The sequence below is a fragment of the Haliotis rubra genome, unplaced genomic scaffold, assembly GCF_003918875.1.
Source record: "Haliotis rubra isolate DU_JTF1 unplaced genomic scaffold, ASM391887v1 Scf12, whole genome shotgun sequence".
NCBI classification, from domain to species: Eukaryota; Metazoa; Mollusca; class Gastropoda; order Lepetellida; family Haliotidae; genus Haliotis; species Haliotis rubra.
The window spans coordinates 4,527,978-4,542,763 of NW_025765114.1; the positions used below are offsets into that span (position 1 = coordinate 4,527,978).

The 14,786-nt window shown below is 37.4% G+C and overlaps 1 protein-coding gene across 2 annotated transcripts in view; it reads right to left on the bottom strand.

Moving 5' to 3' along the window:
* Nucleotides 1–14,786, bottom strand: part of LOC124262929 (diacylglycerol O-acyltransferase 1-like) — a 45,053-nt gene that overhangs the window by 25,593 nt on the left and 4,674 nt on the right. For both annotated transcript variants that reach the window (XM_046697546.1, XM_046697535.1), the window contains exons 2-5: nucleotides 5,757–5,844; nucleotides 4,971–5,011; nucleotides 4,115–4,200; nucleotides 3,128–3,180 (exon numbers count right to left, since the gene is read on the bottom strand). In XM_046697546.1, the coding sequence (XP_046553502.1) occupies nucleotides 3,128–3,180; nucleotides 4,115–4,200; nucleotides 4,971–5,011; nucleotides 5,757–5,844 (268 nt within the window). The remainder of the gene's footprint in view (nucleotides 1–3,127; nucleotides 3,181–4,114; nucleotides 4,201–4,970; nucleotides 5,012–5,756; nucleotides 5,845–14,786) is intronic.

The window sequence follows — 14,786 nt, forward strand, 5'->3', positions numbered from 1 at the left end:
AACCTGATTTCAGACACTGAACATCATCAGACAGATACCCATGAGATAACAACATAATCAAGAGCCACTTCCTACTAATCACGCCAGATATTAGACATAGATAAGTGTTCCAGAATGGACTATTTACACACAGTGTGAGTGAAAAAGCACCTGACAGGGGCTCTCAAATACTTTTTTCTATCGGGCTGATGAAAATAAAAAATTAGCTGTCTAGCATGCTCTGGCAAGCTATCTTGATAAAGACTTCTCACCCATCTCAAACAGAAATTCAAGACAAATTTCTGAAAGCTTTATCTCTTGTAATTCAACTCCAACAAATTACACTGATTCCATAGCTGACAGAAACTTGTTACATATTTATTCCTATTGGTGTTTTCAGGTTTTCACACATCACAAGTTTTTGGAATGCAGTTTTTACTTGCATGCACAACAACGAGGGGTGCTGCATAACGCAGACATTGTAAATTCTCAAGCAATGACATGTTTTAGAGATAAAGTTGATAAAGAGATAAAGTTGATTGTGAGATGTTTTACAGTTATCCATGTGATTAGCATGACAACAAATGTTAATTAATGTCCGAAAACCCCAAAATACAAAGGTTCTTGTAATCACTTGAAATAATGTTTTTCTCTCTGCCATCTTATGTGTCCTTGCATTTGTGCAAAATAGTGCCAGGTTACAGGAGCCCACCTGGATATGCAGTGAACAGTCTAAAATCTCTACAAGGACATTAAAAATGTGTTGATCTTAGCATGGATGTTGAACAGTTTTTTTAACAGAAAATCTTAGCTCTCAAAACAACACTAAACTAACACTAATAACAGAATATGATATCATCATATCCAGAAACATACAAGCTCAAAGTCAAAATTTCAGGTAAAAAGGTCAAAATTTTAAATATTTAAAAAAACCCATCCCAAACATAACAGAACTAACTCAATACCAAAAGCTGACTAAAGTCATGAATACTTTTTTCAATATAGCTGCTATGGTAGAGCAGAATCAAAACTTTTGAAATGTCTGGGGTGTTATCATTCGTAGGAGGTTGCTTAATTTGCCGTGTGATTTCTGAGGAGATTATGGATATTGTTAGGAAATGACATCTTCAAAGGGAACAGGTTAGACTACAGTTCTATCTAAAATATAATAAATACAGAATTACTAATTAAACACATACCAAATTACATTTCATTTTGAAGAAAAATGTTTAGTAATAGGCAGAGGAGTTTCACCTTGCAGTAGGGTACAAAGTTCAAACGAAACATTTCAACTGATACAACACAGTAAATATACGTTGAGCTCCACAAGTAAATACCAATGACCTAAATTTATTGAAAAGCGGATTTGAACCTCTTGAGTACACATCATTTTTAGTGGGAATACGCATGATAGACAACATGTCACTGCATAAGCTAACTTGACATTCAGTTAGGAGAGCTAAATTACTGGCTACTTAAATCGACAAAAAAAACATTATGAAGCAAGAACTGCTAGCTGATGCCATGTTTATGTGAAACCATCATAAGCTGGAATACAGCTCACTGTGTCATAAAAAAACAAACAAATCACAAGCAGTAAAGAAACAGCTTAAACTAATCTAAGTTAATTTTGTAGTGAGTGAGTATAGTTTTACGTTGCATTTAGCAATATTCCAGCAATATCATGACAGGGGACACCAAAAATGAGCTACTCATGTGGGGAATCGAACCTGGTCTTCAGCATGATGAGCGAATGCTTTAACCACTAGGCTACCCCACCGCCCCCATTTTTTAATTACTCATATGTGTAGTAGGCCTTGGTTTGAGTATCAGCTGTTCCTTGACCTACATTATGTCATGTAATAGGTTCACGTAGGTTTAAGTGACCTGCGTATTTTGCAATCCTCTTCAGACCCTATGCACAACACAGTGGTGTTTGGAACACTTCCAGATGAAGGGATTTACAACCAGCACAGAATCGCAGCTGATGTCACTATGACACAAGCAGCCTACATCAGAAAACATTTTAATGCTTTCACCTCACCTAACAAAAATAAGTGGCTGTACAATACACCCATATTCCTTGAGATAATCCTCTCAAATCCAAGCCCTGGTAGGGCTTCCCTGGATTAGTACCTGCTGTGACATTAATCTGTTTTTCAGTCAGGGTGTGGTAGCACCGAAACAGTGATTGAATTGCTATTTCCTTCTTATGCTAAGGTGTAGCTGCTATCATGTAAAGTAGCAATATATTATAGCTGTATCAACCTCATCTGTTATCTGATACTTCCTGGTCTTAATTGTACTGACACTTTGAACCTAGTCACTGGCTCCGATTGTACATCTAGTAATAATGCAATACATGTTGTCCCCGCCTTGATTGTTCAGTAAACATGTGAAGATCCGGGTTAGAATTGATCTTCAGCAACCCATGCTTGTTGTGAGAGGTGACTAATGGAATTGGGTGGTCAAGGTTCGATGACTTGGGCGACATGTCATCATATCCCAATTGCTTAGATAGAAGCTTAAGATGTCAATCACTGGATTGTGTGGACTCGATTATTTACTGGCCACCATCATAAGAGTGAACATTGCTGAGTGCAGCATTAAACAAACAAAACCAAAAATGAGTTGTCTGGTCTATTAATAGTATTATATCTCCATATTACCGGTATATGATTAATACCTAGGACCCATAAGCAACTGTAGCTTTATTACTCTTATCAGTAAGTTCCAAGTTATCCAATTGTTCATATTTCCCTCTCGAAGTGTACTTTGATTTAGACTATCAGACTACTGGCAATCTACAGTTATGTCCCAAAACGGTTATTGGATAAAATCTTAATACTGAAGGTAAAAAAATATGGGAAAGGAAATACCTTTAATCTGATTTCAAAGATGATATGAATGAGCATATTCAATATTTATTTCACCTGATCTTAGTAAAGAAAGTGATCAGGGCCCTAGACTTTCAAAGCTCTCTTAGTGCTAAGATTGTCGTAAGTTAGTGTTAATGTATGGCACTTACGACCATCTTAGCGATAAGAGAGCTTCGAACATCTAGGCCCTGGTGAGCTTTATGTCAATATATACAGACTAAACAGTGTTGTTTCATATGATGAATGCCAAAGTAGATAAGGTAACTTACCTTGGCATGAAGTTTTTCAATGGCAAAAGCAAACAAGATGAACACATTAGTTGCTGAAACAGACAGACAAGAGCATAATGATTATCTTAAACCTGATAAATATAGATCACAAATATTAAAAAATGAAACATATTTTTATTTTTTTTCATTATGTACGAATTATCAGCAGTTAAGGCATGTGTGATAAATTTTAATTCATTTGTATAGCATAAGATAACATGTTCCTAGGGCATGTGTCTAGTAGAGATGTACTTGAGGTACTAAAACAAGGGGTTAAAATCATTTGATTTATGTCAGGAGAGTGAGTGAGTTGAGTTTTACATTGCTTTTAGCAATATTCCAGCAATATCATGGCAGGGAACACCAGAAATGGGCTTCACACATTGTACCCATGTGGGGAATCGAACCTGGGTCTTCAGCATGACAAGCGAATGCATTAACCACTCGGCCACCCAAACACCCCTCATGTCAGGAGTTGGATTGGGGTTTAATGTTTTGTTTAACATTAATTTGCTTGCATAGCCGCGGGATATCCCACTCATGCACATTATACAGACTTCGACACAATCCTGCCATGTTTCATCCCCTTAATGTAGAGCTCCAGACAGAGTAAAACAAATGCCATCTTTAAACATTTTTTTGTATTTTAAAACCAAGGGAATGAACCACCAAATCAGATCTGATCAGATACTCTTTCCACTAAACCATGCACACTAAGGAAGAGAGTTTTGATTTGAAATTTTGATGGAAAGGATCAACATCACAGAATTATTACATCATTTATATTTCCTTTCTTTACATATGTCTGGGAAAGTTCAATTGCAAAAAAATCATTTTAAAAACATTCTATTTGCGCAGGTTGGAACAACAGTGAAACAGTGTAAGAAGAAAGAAATCAACACATTCCTTTTATTCAGGATCTCCATGATCGTGAGGCCAATCCAATCATCAAAATATTTGTTCACATAATAAACGGATTCAACTCACATAGCAGAACTATGATATTTGGCCAGTTGTAAGGATCCTTTATGAACAAGTGTAGCCAGCTGATTGGGTCTATCAATATCCCATACCTGAAACACAATACAAGCACATGTACTCAGTCCAATGAATCATGGCAAAAATCACATTTAGTTTAGTTAACCACATCATGCATATATGCTAATGCAACATAGTAATTAATTACTGACTGACTGAGTTTGGTTTTACGCCGCTTTTAGCAATATTCCAGCAATATCACGGCGGGGGACACCAGAAATAGGCTTCACTCATTGAACCCATGTGGGGATTCGAACCCGGGTCTTCGGCGTGACAAGCCAACGCTTTAACCACTAGACTACCCCACCGCCCCAGTAATTACTAATTAGGCAAGTGCAACCTTCTGTGCTTGATCATCTGAATTCTTTCCAATGATCAACTTTCCCTTAGAAATATGTTCAGAAGATAAATTTACAAATTTTATACATTTCTCTGCAAAAAGGGTATAAAATTGTACTAAGGCTTACACTCACTGACTGACTGAGTTTGGTTTTACGCCGCTTTTAGCAATATTCCAGCAACATCACGGCGGGGGACACCAGAAATGGGCTTCACACATTGTACCATGTGGGGATTCGAACCCGGGTCTTCGGACTAAGCGTTACAAGGTACATTCAAAATTTATATATTTTTCTCTAAGCAATATGCAAAATCTGATATGCAGATGGAACGAACCAAAATAGTAATGTCAAAACCCAAACCTTTCATAGAGAGGTATTTAGTTCATGGAATAAACACACTTTCAATCATACTCATAACAACATACTGGTCTTCCTCAACGAAGGTAAACTGTTCTTTTACTTACTTCATGATATTCTCAAGGAACAGTCTGGCATTTGAGAGAACCTTGAAAAGAAGGAAAAATGTTTTAATTATAGCACTTTTTAACCCTGTTCAATAAGAACATCTACAGTCACTCAATGATCTATTAAAAACATCTACAATCATTCCCTGATATGATGGAGAAACTCTCCCCCACCCTCTTATGCATTCCCCTCCTCACCCTGTCCCCCCCCTCAATCAGTAGGTTCAAGGGCCACAGTGACTGATAGTTGGTGAAGCCGCTAGATGTGCTGAACAACTTATAACACTCCCAACTAGCCCTCCCCTATTCTACCCCACTCACTCACCAGAAGGATGAGACACAGGTTGAGAAGGCCCCGGTAGTTGGTGAAGCCGCTAGATGTGCTGAACAACTTATAACACTTCCAACTAGCCCTCCCCTATTCTACCCCACTCACTCACCAGAAGGATGAGACACAGGTTGAGAAGGCCCTGGTAGTTGGTGAAGCTGCTAGATGTGCTGAACAACTCATTCACACCCCCTGCCCCAGTCCCCCTCCCCCACTCACTCACCAACAAGATGAGACACAGGTTGAGAAGGCCCCGGTAGTTGGTGAAGCCGCTAGATGTGCTAAACAACTCACTCACACCCCCAGCCCCTCTCCCTATTCTCCCCCACCAACAAGATGAGACACAGGTTGAGAAGGCCCCGGTAGTTGGTGAAGCCGCTAGAAGTGCTGAACAACTCACTCACACACCCAGCCCCTCTCCCCTATTCTCCCCCAGTCCCCCTCCCTCCCTCACTTACCAACAAGATGAGACACAGGTTGAGAAGGCCCCGGTAGTTGGTGAAGCCGCTAGATGTGCTGAACAACGAATCTGCATTTTGGTGAATCCTGAAAACACAACATGATACCATAAGTTGTTATTCTTGAAAAAACCCACAATGCCTTTTTCAATACATTCAGTGTATATTATGCAACTTTTAAAATGGTCACCAACAACCAATGCATGATTGACACTACAGGGTGAGCTGTGGGTATGTAACATCTTATCACAAACTATAAAAAGTAGCCGATCACTATGACTAATTTCCCACAGAACCCGTAACAGAATTCAAGCAATTGCTTTTACATTTGTCCAAACACTTGGCAATATCTTCCTGCCAATCAGCAAGTTCTAATGACTTTACATGCTTCCAACCTTTAGAAACAAGTATATTTCCTTTCAAACTTTAAAAGATGACCTTGAATGAAACAGATTAATATCTTAGTTCTTCATGCCTATTTTCAAGTCTTCATCTGTGAGTTTTGTAACCATTAAATTGACATTATCGAAACAGTATTATTTGTTTCTAATAACAAAGCAATTTCTTAAATTATTCATTGAATTTTTAAGAAAAATTATTTGAAAATTTATCTGAATTCAAAATAAAGTTTGTATACAATATTTTTTTTCTGCACCTTGAAGACCTTGACCTTGAACAGATAAAACTGCTCTGGCCTTGCTGAGCTTATATAAAAAATGTATATTGATTTAAGGGGTAACCAAGTTGAGCGGACAGATTAAGCGGGCACTGAATTTCTGGCTTATCAGACCTTGCACTATACAGGTCTCACATATCATTTCTTGTACACCTAGCACAGCCCTGTGAATACATGTAGCTGAATAAGGCCTTAATCCACCTCAACCAATATTCCACCTAAATCAATTTACCAACTAAATGATGGCAGGGGATACAAGAAAAAGACTTCAAATAAAGTAGTACCCATGTTGGGAATCAAACTGGTGTCTAGGGCTTCCCAATCGCCCTAATATAATATCTACTTCTGTCAAGTATATAGAACATTGGAGTCAAACATATTGAACAAACTGGTGTCTTTAGGAAGGAATATGTGATATTTAAGCTTCACTGGTTCATTTTTACATGTTTACAATGCTGGACGAACAATCCATGACCGTGGCTACCGAACTAAACCAGATGTCATCAGTCTCAACAAAGAGGAAAAGGGCAATGTACAACAGTTTCTTATCACTAATATCAGGCTCATGGTGAAATGATTCTATTTTTGAAAACGATGAAGATGGGTCAACAGAATCATTCTTGCTCATGATGGTGACACTCCTACATTCCTCAGTGCCCATGTAAATATTTTTGTCTGTCGTATTGCACACTTGAAACACAAAACAATTCCATCTCTGCTTGTATATTTACACTGTATTCAAAACTGTATTGAAGGAAAAACTGTTAAGCCAACAACAGCATATTCAGTCTAAACACAAAAATCATGAATCTTTTCTTTCCACTCATAAGCAATGAAATAGACTGAATGATTATTTTCATTGTACACATTCACTTGCATAAACATATCTCATAACAGCATGCAAATAAAACACAATCTTTTCTCCTAATTGTATGTCACACCGACATATATGTTTACAGTAACACAGTGGCTAGTATTTACCCAATGGCCTAGTCTGTCTCACAGTCCCTGAACCCAATTATTTTCCCTTTTGCCCAGCAATGCTAAAGCCTTTGATGAAGCAAGTCTAAATTTCCTCGGGTTCTGAATCTCCCATCTCACTGGAGCTCCTTTTCAATTTAAATGGTATTATTTGTTTCTATCAAAGTTATATATATTTAGAGACTAGGTGATAGTCTACAAATGGCCTTGACATGTCTATTTATACACTCTGATCCACATTAGGCCTTGACATGCTCTAGCTGACAACATGTAGTCTGACAGGATATACAAGTCACTGCTGGTAACTGGAGGTTTAACTTGTTGATATATTTCCACATTCCACCAATTTAATCTTGTAGCCGAACATGGTGATAACCAACTAGACTAACGCTTAGTCTCTGAATATGTACAATTTTGATAGTAACAAACAAGCCCATTTAAATTGACAAGGAGCCCATGGGAGACCAGAGAATCAGAAACTGAGGAAATCTAGACTTGCTTTATTTAGGACTTTAGCACTGCAGAGAGGGCTTGGCAGTAGGGAAAATAATGTGGTTCAGGGACTGTGAGACAGACTAATAACCAACCTCAACGTACACATTCTTGATAACTGACTAGTGTGATCATATGTACCTTCTTTTGCATGTAAAATCACAATCTAGTCATAAAATGACAGCTTTGCTCATTCAAAATAACAAAGATTATGTTGTTTTTTTCCATGTTATTGAACAATGTAAGGTTTGTCTCTTGTCAATTTTCTGCATTATGATCACATCTCATATACTGAACAGAAACGGACCTAACCAAAGGCCTTGTACCGCAATACGTACTGTACTGTGATAAGAGTATACCGTTTCACCCCTACTAGCACAGATTATAGTGCCAACAAAAATGGACTTTATTGAGGCAAACCAGGAGTAGAAGACAGGACCAAAGGTTTCTGGAAGGGGTGACTATTGAGGGGGAAAGAACTATGGTGATAGCGATAGTCTATTGCAACATACTATTACGCTAGAGATAGTCTATTGCGGCCAACTATTGGAATACTATAGCAATAGTTTTTCTCTCCTTGAATTGTCTCATTTGAAGTCATTTCCCAAATGAATGTATAGTTTATATGAAATATAAACAAGTTGAAGTGATTCCAGTCTCTTTTGATAACTGGCAAGAAACTCGAAACCCAGATCAAGTAAACAGTCAAGAGGTAACAGGGGCAGATAACTCTAAATCAAAGTGAATGAATCTGGTCCTTCCTGTATTTTGCGCTGCGCATGTATCAACGGAAGTCAATTCCTAAATTATCGATAGTCACACCTACTATCTATGCATCAATAGTTTTTCGTTTCTACCATTGATTAATTGCTATTGGAGACTCAACAATTGCAATCTATCGATAGTTCAATGCATTGTTACAGACTTAGTTTCTGGCATGCCCAAGGGAGGTAACACTGCACAGCGAATTGGAGGCACCTGAGATGACTGAGCCACCTGTGCCTACCAATTAGCAGCATTCTGTACCTAAGCTGAATATTTCTGGAATATTTGTAAAGTTAGGCTAACTTGTTTGGGAAAAGGGAAAACAAGAGTATGCAAACAAAACAGAAATTCCATACACTAACACTTGAAATGAAATACCATGGTCACAGCAAATAAAAATGCCAAAACATGTAAATCATATATTTTGCAAAGCATGTACTAACTGTATGAGAAATGTACAACGATACAAACATATCTGAATAATGAGATGACATTTTCAAATGTCAATCTCTATAAACCTAACACTGAAATTGGTGGTGGAATATTAATTATATAAACATAAACGTGTGATAATGTTTTGAAAACATGTTTTATGTTTAGCAGCAAAGATTCTATGGATTTCTTGGCAACCTGAAGCAATGTTTGAAGGACTCAGGATCACCGCATACATGGTAAATAATACACTTAACACAGCCTAACTGCAGCAGTGTTTCCAACATAGTTGCACAGGTGATGAAACAGAGGCCTACCCTCATGACCACATTTGGTGTTGTAGCAGAACAGCAGGGGGTGTCACTCGTAAGATAAGATAAGATATTTATTGCATAGCATTCCATGAAGAAACAGTGGCAATATTCTATAAACTAGTACAAATACAAACACAGCAGGTACAAGAAATACAGATACATTTCACACATAAATGATGTACATTATAACAATTTTTTAGAAATCAGGTGGTAGAATGACATGGAAATAAGATATGAGGAGACTATGGTAATATACAGAATTAATTTAAAGTTGTAAATATGGTGACATATTTTGGGAATTGTTTCAGGACTTCTGTTTGTGAAAATTATTAGGAATTGTTCTTTTTTTTAGACTGTAGCAAATTCTTTGTCATAATAAAGCATTGTTTGTTGAAGTGATTTCCTTTCTTTGCTATACTTTGTACATGATATTATATGGTGTTGCTCATCTTCTAAGACACTGCACATTTCACAGAGATGTTGTTCTAGTGGGGTTGCAGGTTTGTAATATCACCCCGAGGGTTGTGTAGGCCCAGGCGCTATGCGTTACAGGTTTCACTAACAGACTCATCAAATTGAAGCAGCTTGTACCATCACAAAACTGAAGGTCAAGTGTGACATGAATATTGAGATTATAACATACTTTCCATTCAACAGTGACGTGTATCAAATATATCATTACGAGTTCACAAGTGGCAAAAACTTATTTTTAATGAGTGGGTGAGTGAGTAAGTTTAGTTGTCTGCTGCTTTTAGCAATATTACAGCAATATCACGGCAGGGGACACCAGAAATGGGCTTCAAATTGTACTCATTTATGGAATCAAACCCGCTTCTTCAGCGTGACGAGCCAATGCTTTATCCACTAGGCTACCCCACCGCCCCTATTTTTAATGAAACTTATTTCTATGATGTGCGCCCCTGCATCCCCCTTCTGGATCCGCCTATGGGGCTCAGTAACTTATTTGGGTTTTACATCATGACAACTGGCCAATCAGAGAGAGAGTTAGTTGATTTGCACACTTCATTTTCACGAGAGTTTCAATGGTCATTTAGTAAACTTTCAGGACAAATGGAGGGTGCACCCTGCCTATGATTCCTAAAGCATGTCACCATACTGACTTCAACATTATATCATATATGTGAACATGTCCACTTATTAACAGTGTACCTTGAGCGCCAACACAACTTTATTCTATTTCAAATAGGAGATTCATCATTATGATGAAGAGGGGGTGAAAAAGTCAGGTGGCACTACTGCAAAGTCTTAAACACCAAATAATTCATAATGCCTTGCTCGTCTCTCAAAGCATAGTGCATGAACCCCAACATGTCTGCTTCACAGAGCTGAAGATGACCCCCTTAGAGGTCACTGACTTTGCTGACCCTTGACCTATTATCCTGACCTATTTGCAAAAGAACAAGGTCAGCAATTTCTACAGGTTGGGTAGGCATGGTCAACAGATTGAAGATACAGTATTCCGGCTCATGTACAAACAAAAGCTGAGCTATTGATTGTGTTGACCAGGCTGTGACCGGCTCTGGAATATCTGGAATACCTGGGAAACTGACAACTGTGATGATGTCTGTAGAGATTACTGAGTTCCATGCTGAATATTATATATACCATTTACACATCATGGTGTGTAGTTTGTAAACAAGAAGTGCACTTTAATAACATACCCCGGTAGTGATATACACAGAGTTACCTACCAATACATGCAGCATATGTTCAATAAAAGTGTTGCTTGGTCAGGTTGATATTGAAAAACATAGCATCAATTATGAGAAAGTTTATATTAAAAAACTGAAATTATGAAAAAGTATTCCAATAACAACGCCAAAGGAATAGTGTTATGAACCATGAGACCAATACAATTGATATAGTACATATGTAAATTTATTGATAGTTGAAATATATTACATTCAGTATCCCTGTTTCATACATTATAGGGCACATACATTATGGGACATTGTACAACACAACCATGCTTTTGGTGAGCTTGATTAATAAGTAAACTCAATAAATACCACCTTCAAAATGTTCTTCAGGGCTCCAGATAAGGGCCGTATCGGTGTATGTATGGATATAAAATAAGCATGATACGGTAGGAAATAATTTAGAAAACGTAGCAGATACGCACCACAGCAATGGTGTACGGTCTTAGAATCATTTATAGACGTATTTATCTGAAAAGTATTGTTTTATTGGTTATTGACCTGTTAACACAAGAGTTGCAATGTTGTGGTGCATCTATGAAACGAAACACAAGATTACTGGTACTCCATTAAATTCCATTCAGTACTCTAAATGTACTCTTAAGGTTTTCCAGTACTTCTGTATTGCAAAAAATTAAGGAGTACGTACTCCGGATGTTGAAAGATTATCTGGAGCCCTGTTCTTGTTTACCATCATGAATGTAAATATCAACCTCCAAATTATTGACTTCTTTCTTAAAAAACTGTACCAATATTAGTTAATAGTTTTTCCCATTACAGAACTGTATGTTTATGTAACCCAAATCTGACACCAGTAATGCTGTTGGTGAACTTGCTAATCATACTTTCTGTATTGTGATAAGTATCATATTGTGAAACAAACCATTCTGCTACATGTACCCTTTCATGATACAAAGTATCTTGCTGTTTATGCCATATTGTGATACATATGATACTGTGATAATACTATCCTGCTACTTGTACCATATTGTGATACATAGTATTCTGCTGATTATATATTGTGATGCATATGATACTGTGATACATACTATCCTGCTGCTTTTACCACATGGTGATACAAAGGATGCTGTGATACACAGTATTCTCCTACTATACTATATTGTGATACATGTCATAACATAACTGTGTGTATTTCTAAGCCTAGCCAAGTAGTATATGAAGATGTTGAAGTAAGATGAACGACAAATAGCTTCTTGTTATCATGAATGCAGAAAGGTGAATAGGAAATAACTGCTTGTTATCATGAATGTCGAAAGGTGAATAACAAATAACTGCTTGTTATCAAGAATGTCGAAAGGTGAATGACAAATAGCAGACTAATCAACAATTGCCCATATCTTGACACACAGTACAGACAATGACAAATAACTGCCTGTGATCGTGACATATACAGTAACATGTGATATGGTTAATGGCATGTAACTGCCTGTGATCGTGACATATACAGTAACATGTGATATGGTTAATGACATGTAACTGCCTGTGATCGTGACATATACAGTAACATATGATATGGTTAATGACATGTAACTGCCTGTGATCGTGACATATACAGTAACATATGATATGTTAATGGTGTAACTGCATGTAACTGCCTGTGATCATGTGACATATACAGTAACATGTGATATGGTTAATGACATGTAACTGCCTGTGATCGTGACATATACAGTAACATATGATATGGTTAAAGGCATGTAACTGCCTGTGATCGTGACATATACAGTAACATATGATATGGTTAATGACATGTAACTGCCTGTGATCGTGACATATACAGTAACATATGATATGGTTAATGACATGTAACTGCCTGCTATCATGTGTATTACTGAGTGGAAAATCTCCCTACCCTAGCGTAAAGACAAAGTATTGTTCAGGACTATTAGATTGTGTGGTCTTCTACCAACATACCACCAGCATATTTTAACATTTTGCATGCTACAAACTGGATATAATTTCACTGTGACATATGTACTGACACAACACTCAGACTGACACAAACTATCTGTAAATATCCACTGCTGAGTATATTTGTAACTGAAATAACTCGATGAACCGACAATCTAATATCTCCCTGGTTAGTCATCATCAACAGGAAGAATTTACTATGACATCCACAACCGTGACTGTTGGTTTCAGTCTGTGTGATTAATGGTTGAGGCGTCTGCATAGGTTGCATAGCGCAATCAACATCCCAGAGACAGAAAGGTTCCAAATTCCTTGTAGTCAAAGGCACAGTAAATATCCTTGTGCTTGAATTGCATACTTAGAAATTTATTCCTGTTGAAAATATTCTGTGTGATGTGATTGTGAATGAGTGATTGAGTGAGATTTAGTTTTACACTGCTTTTAGCAATATTCCAGCAATATCATGGCAGGGGACACCAGAAATGGGCTTCACAAATTGTACCCATGTGGGGAATCGATCCCGCATCTTCAGTGCAACGAGCAAACTCTTCAACAACTAGGCTACCAGGGTACTGTACCCACTGTATTTTTTGGGAGTGGGTATTATGAATGTTGAGTGGGTATTTCATTTTCCGTTACCCACTGCTTTCAAATATGTGCATATTTCAGTCATTTTACACACCTAAGTATTGTGTCATTGAGCAAGTTTACTAAGCAGGTATGTTCTGCCTTATGTCATACAAAATCAAAACCAACTTAAATATAAGGGAAATGATTTCATAAAAAAATCAGTCATCCTATACTGACAGTACAACACTTGTCCTATACTAACAGTACAACTTGATAGCAATCGATGTCTTTTTCATTACGCAAGCGATTTTTATAAGTATATTCCGTACACATTTGTTTTAAACTCTTTGTGTATCTAACAGTTTAAATGCGTAATTGGTACGCAACAATTAATTTTCAATGCGTAATTGGAAATTTTCTATGCGTATTTTTCCCGGATACGCAGCTTATCTGGGCCTCTGAGGCTACCCCACCATCCCTGTGTGTGATGTAACTTGAATGTATATGTATATGTGAGTGCATGTGTTTGTGCATGAGTGAGTTCAGGAGAACTAAGCTGACTTGTATAACACTTGTATAATGCTAGCCTGCAGAGATAACATGCTAGACTTAAACACTTAGTCTCTGAACATGTATAATCTTGATAGTAACAAATAAACCCATTTAAATTGAAAAGGAACCCCAATGAAATGATAGATTCAGAATCCTGTGGAAATCTAGACATGCTTTATTAAAGGTGACATGCAACGTAAAACACAACTTTGCAGATTCTGATACCTTTCGGTATGGACTTACCGAAACAAATCATCAAAAATGCAAATACAAGTTATAAAGTTGAAAAATAACGCGATGAAAAAACCGCGCGAAATCGGAGTTCAAACGATTCACTAATTTCCCCCCGACTTTTCGGAGGAAAACTGGTTTCAACAGCTGGTCTGCGCTCATAGCACGTGCACAGTGAAATACGTTCGCGCAGCTTGGAAGCGGGCTGTCCGGTGAATACTCGGTGAAGGCTTTGGTGTGAGCTATTTTTCTAATGTTTTGTTGATATCTCACAGGCGCGAGTTATTCATATGTTATGACAGTAAATAAACTGTTTATATAATTTCATTTGTCTATTTCGCCACACGTTCTTCTTACCGAGTCACTT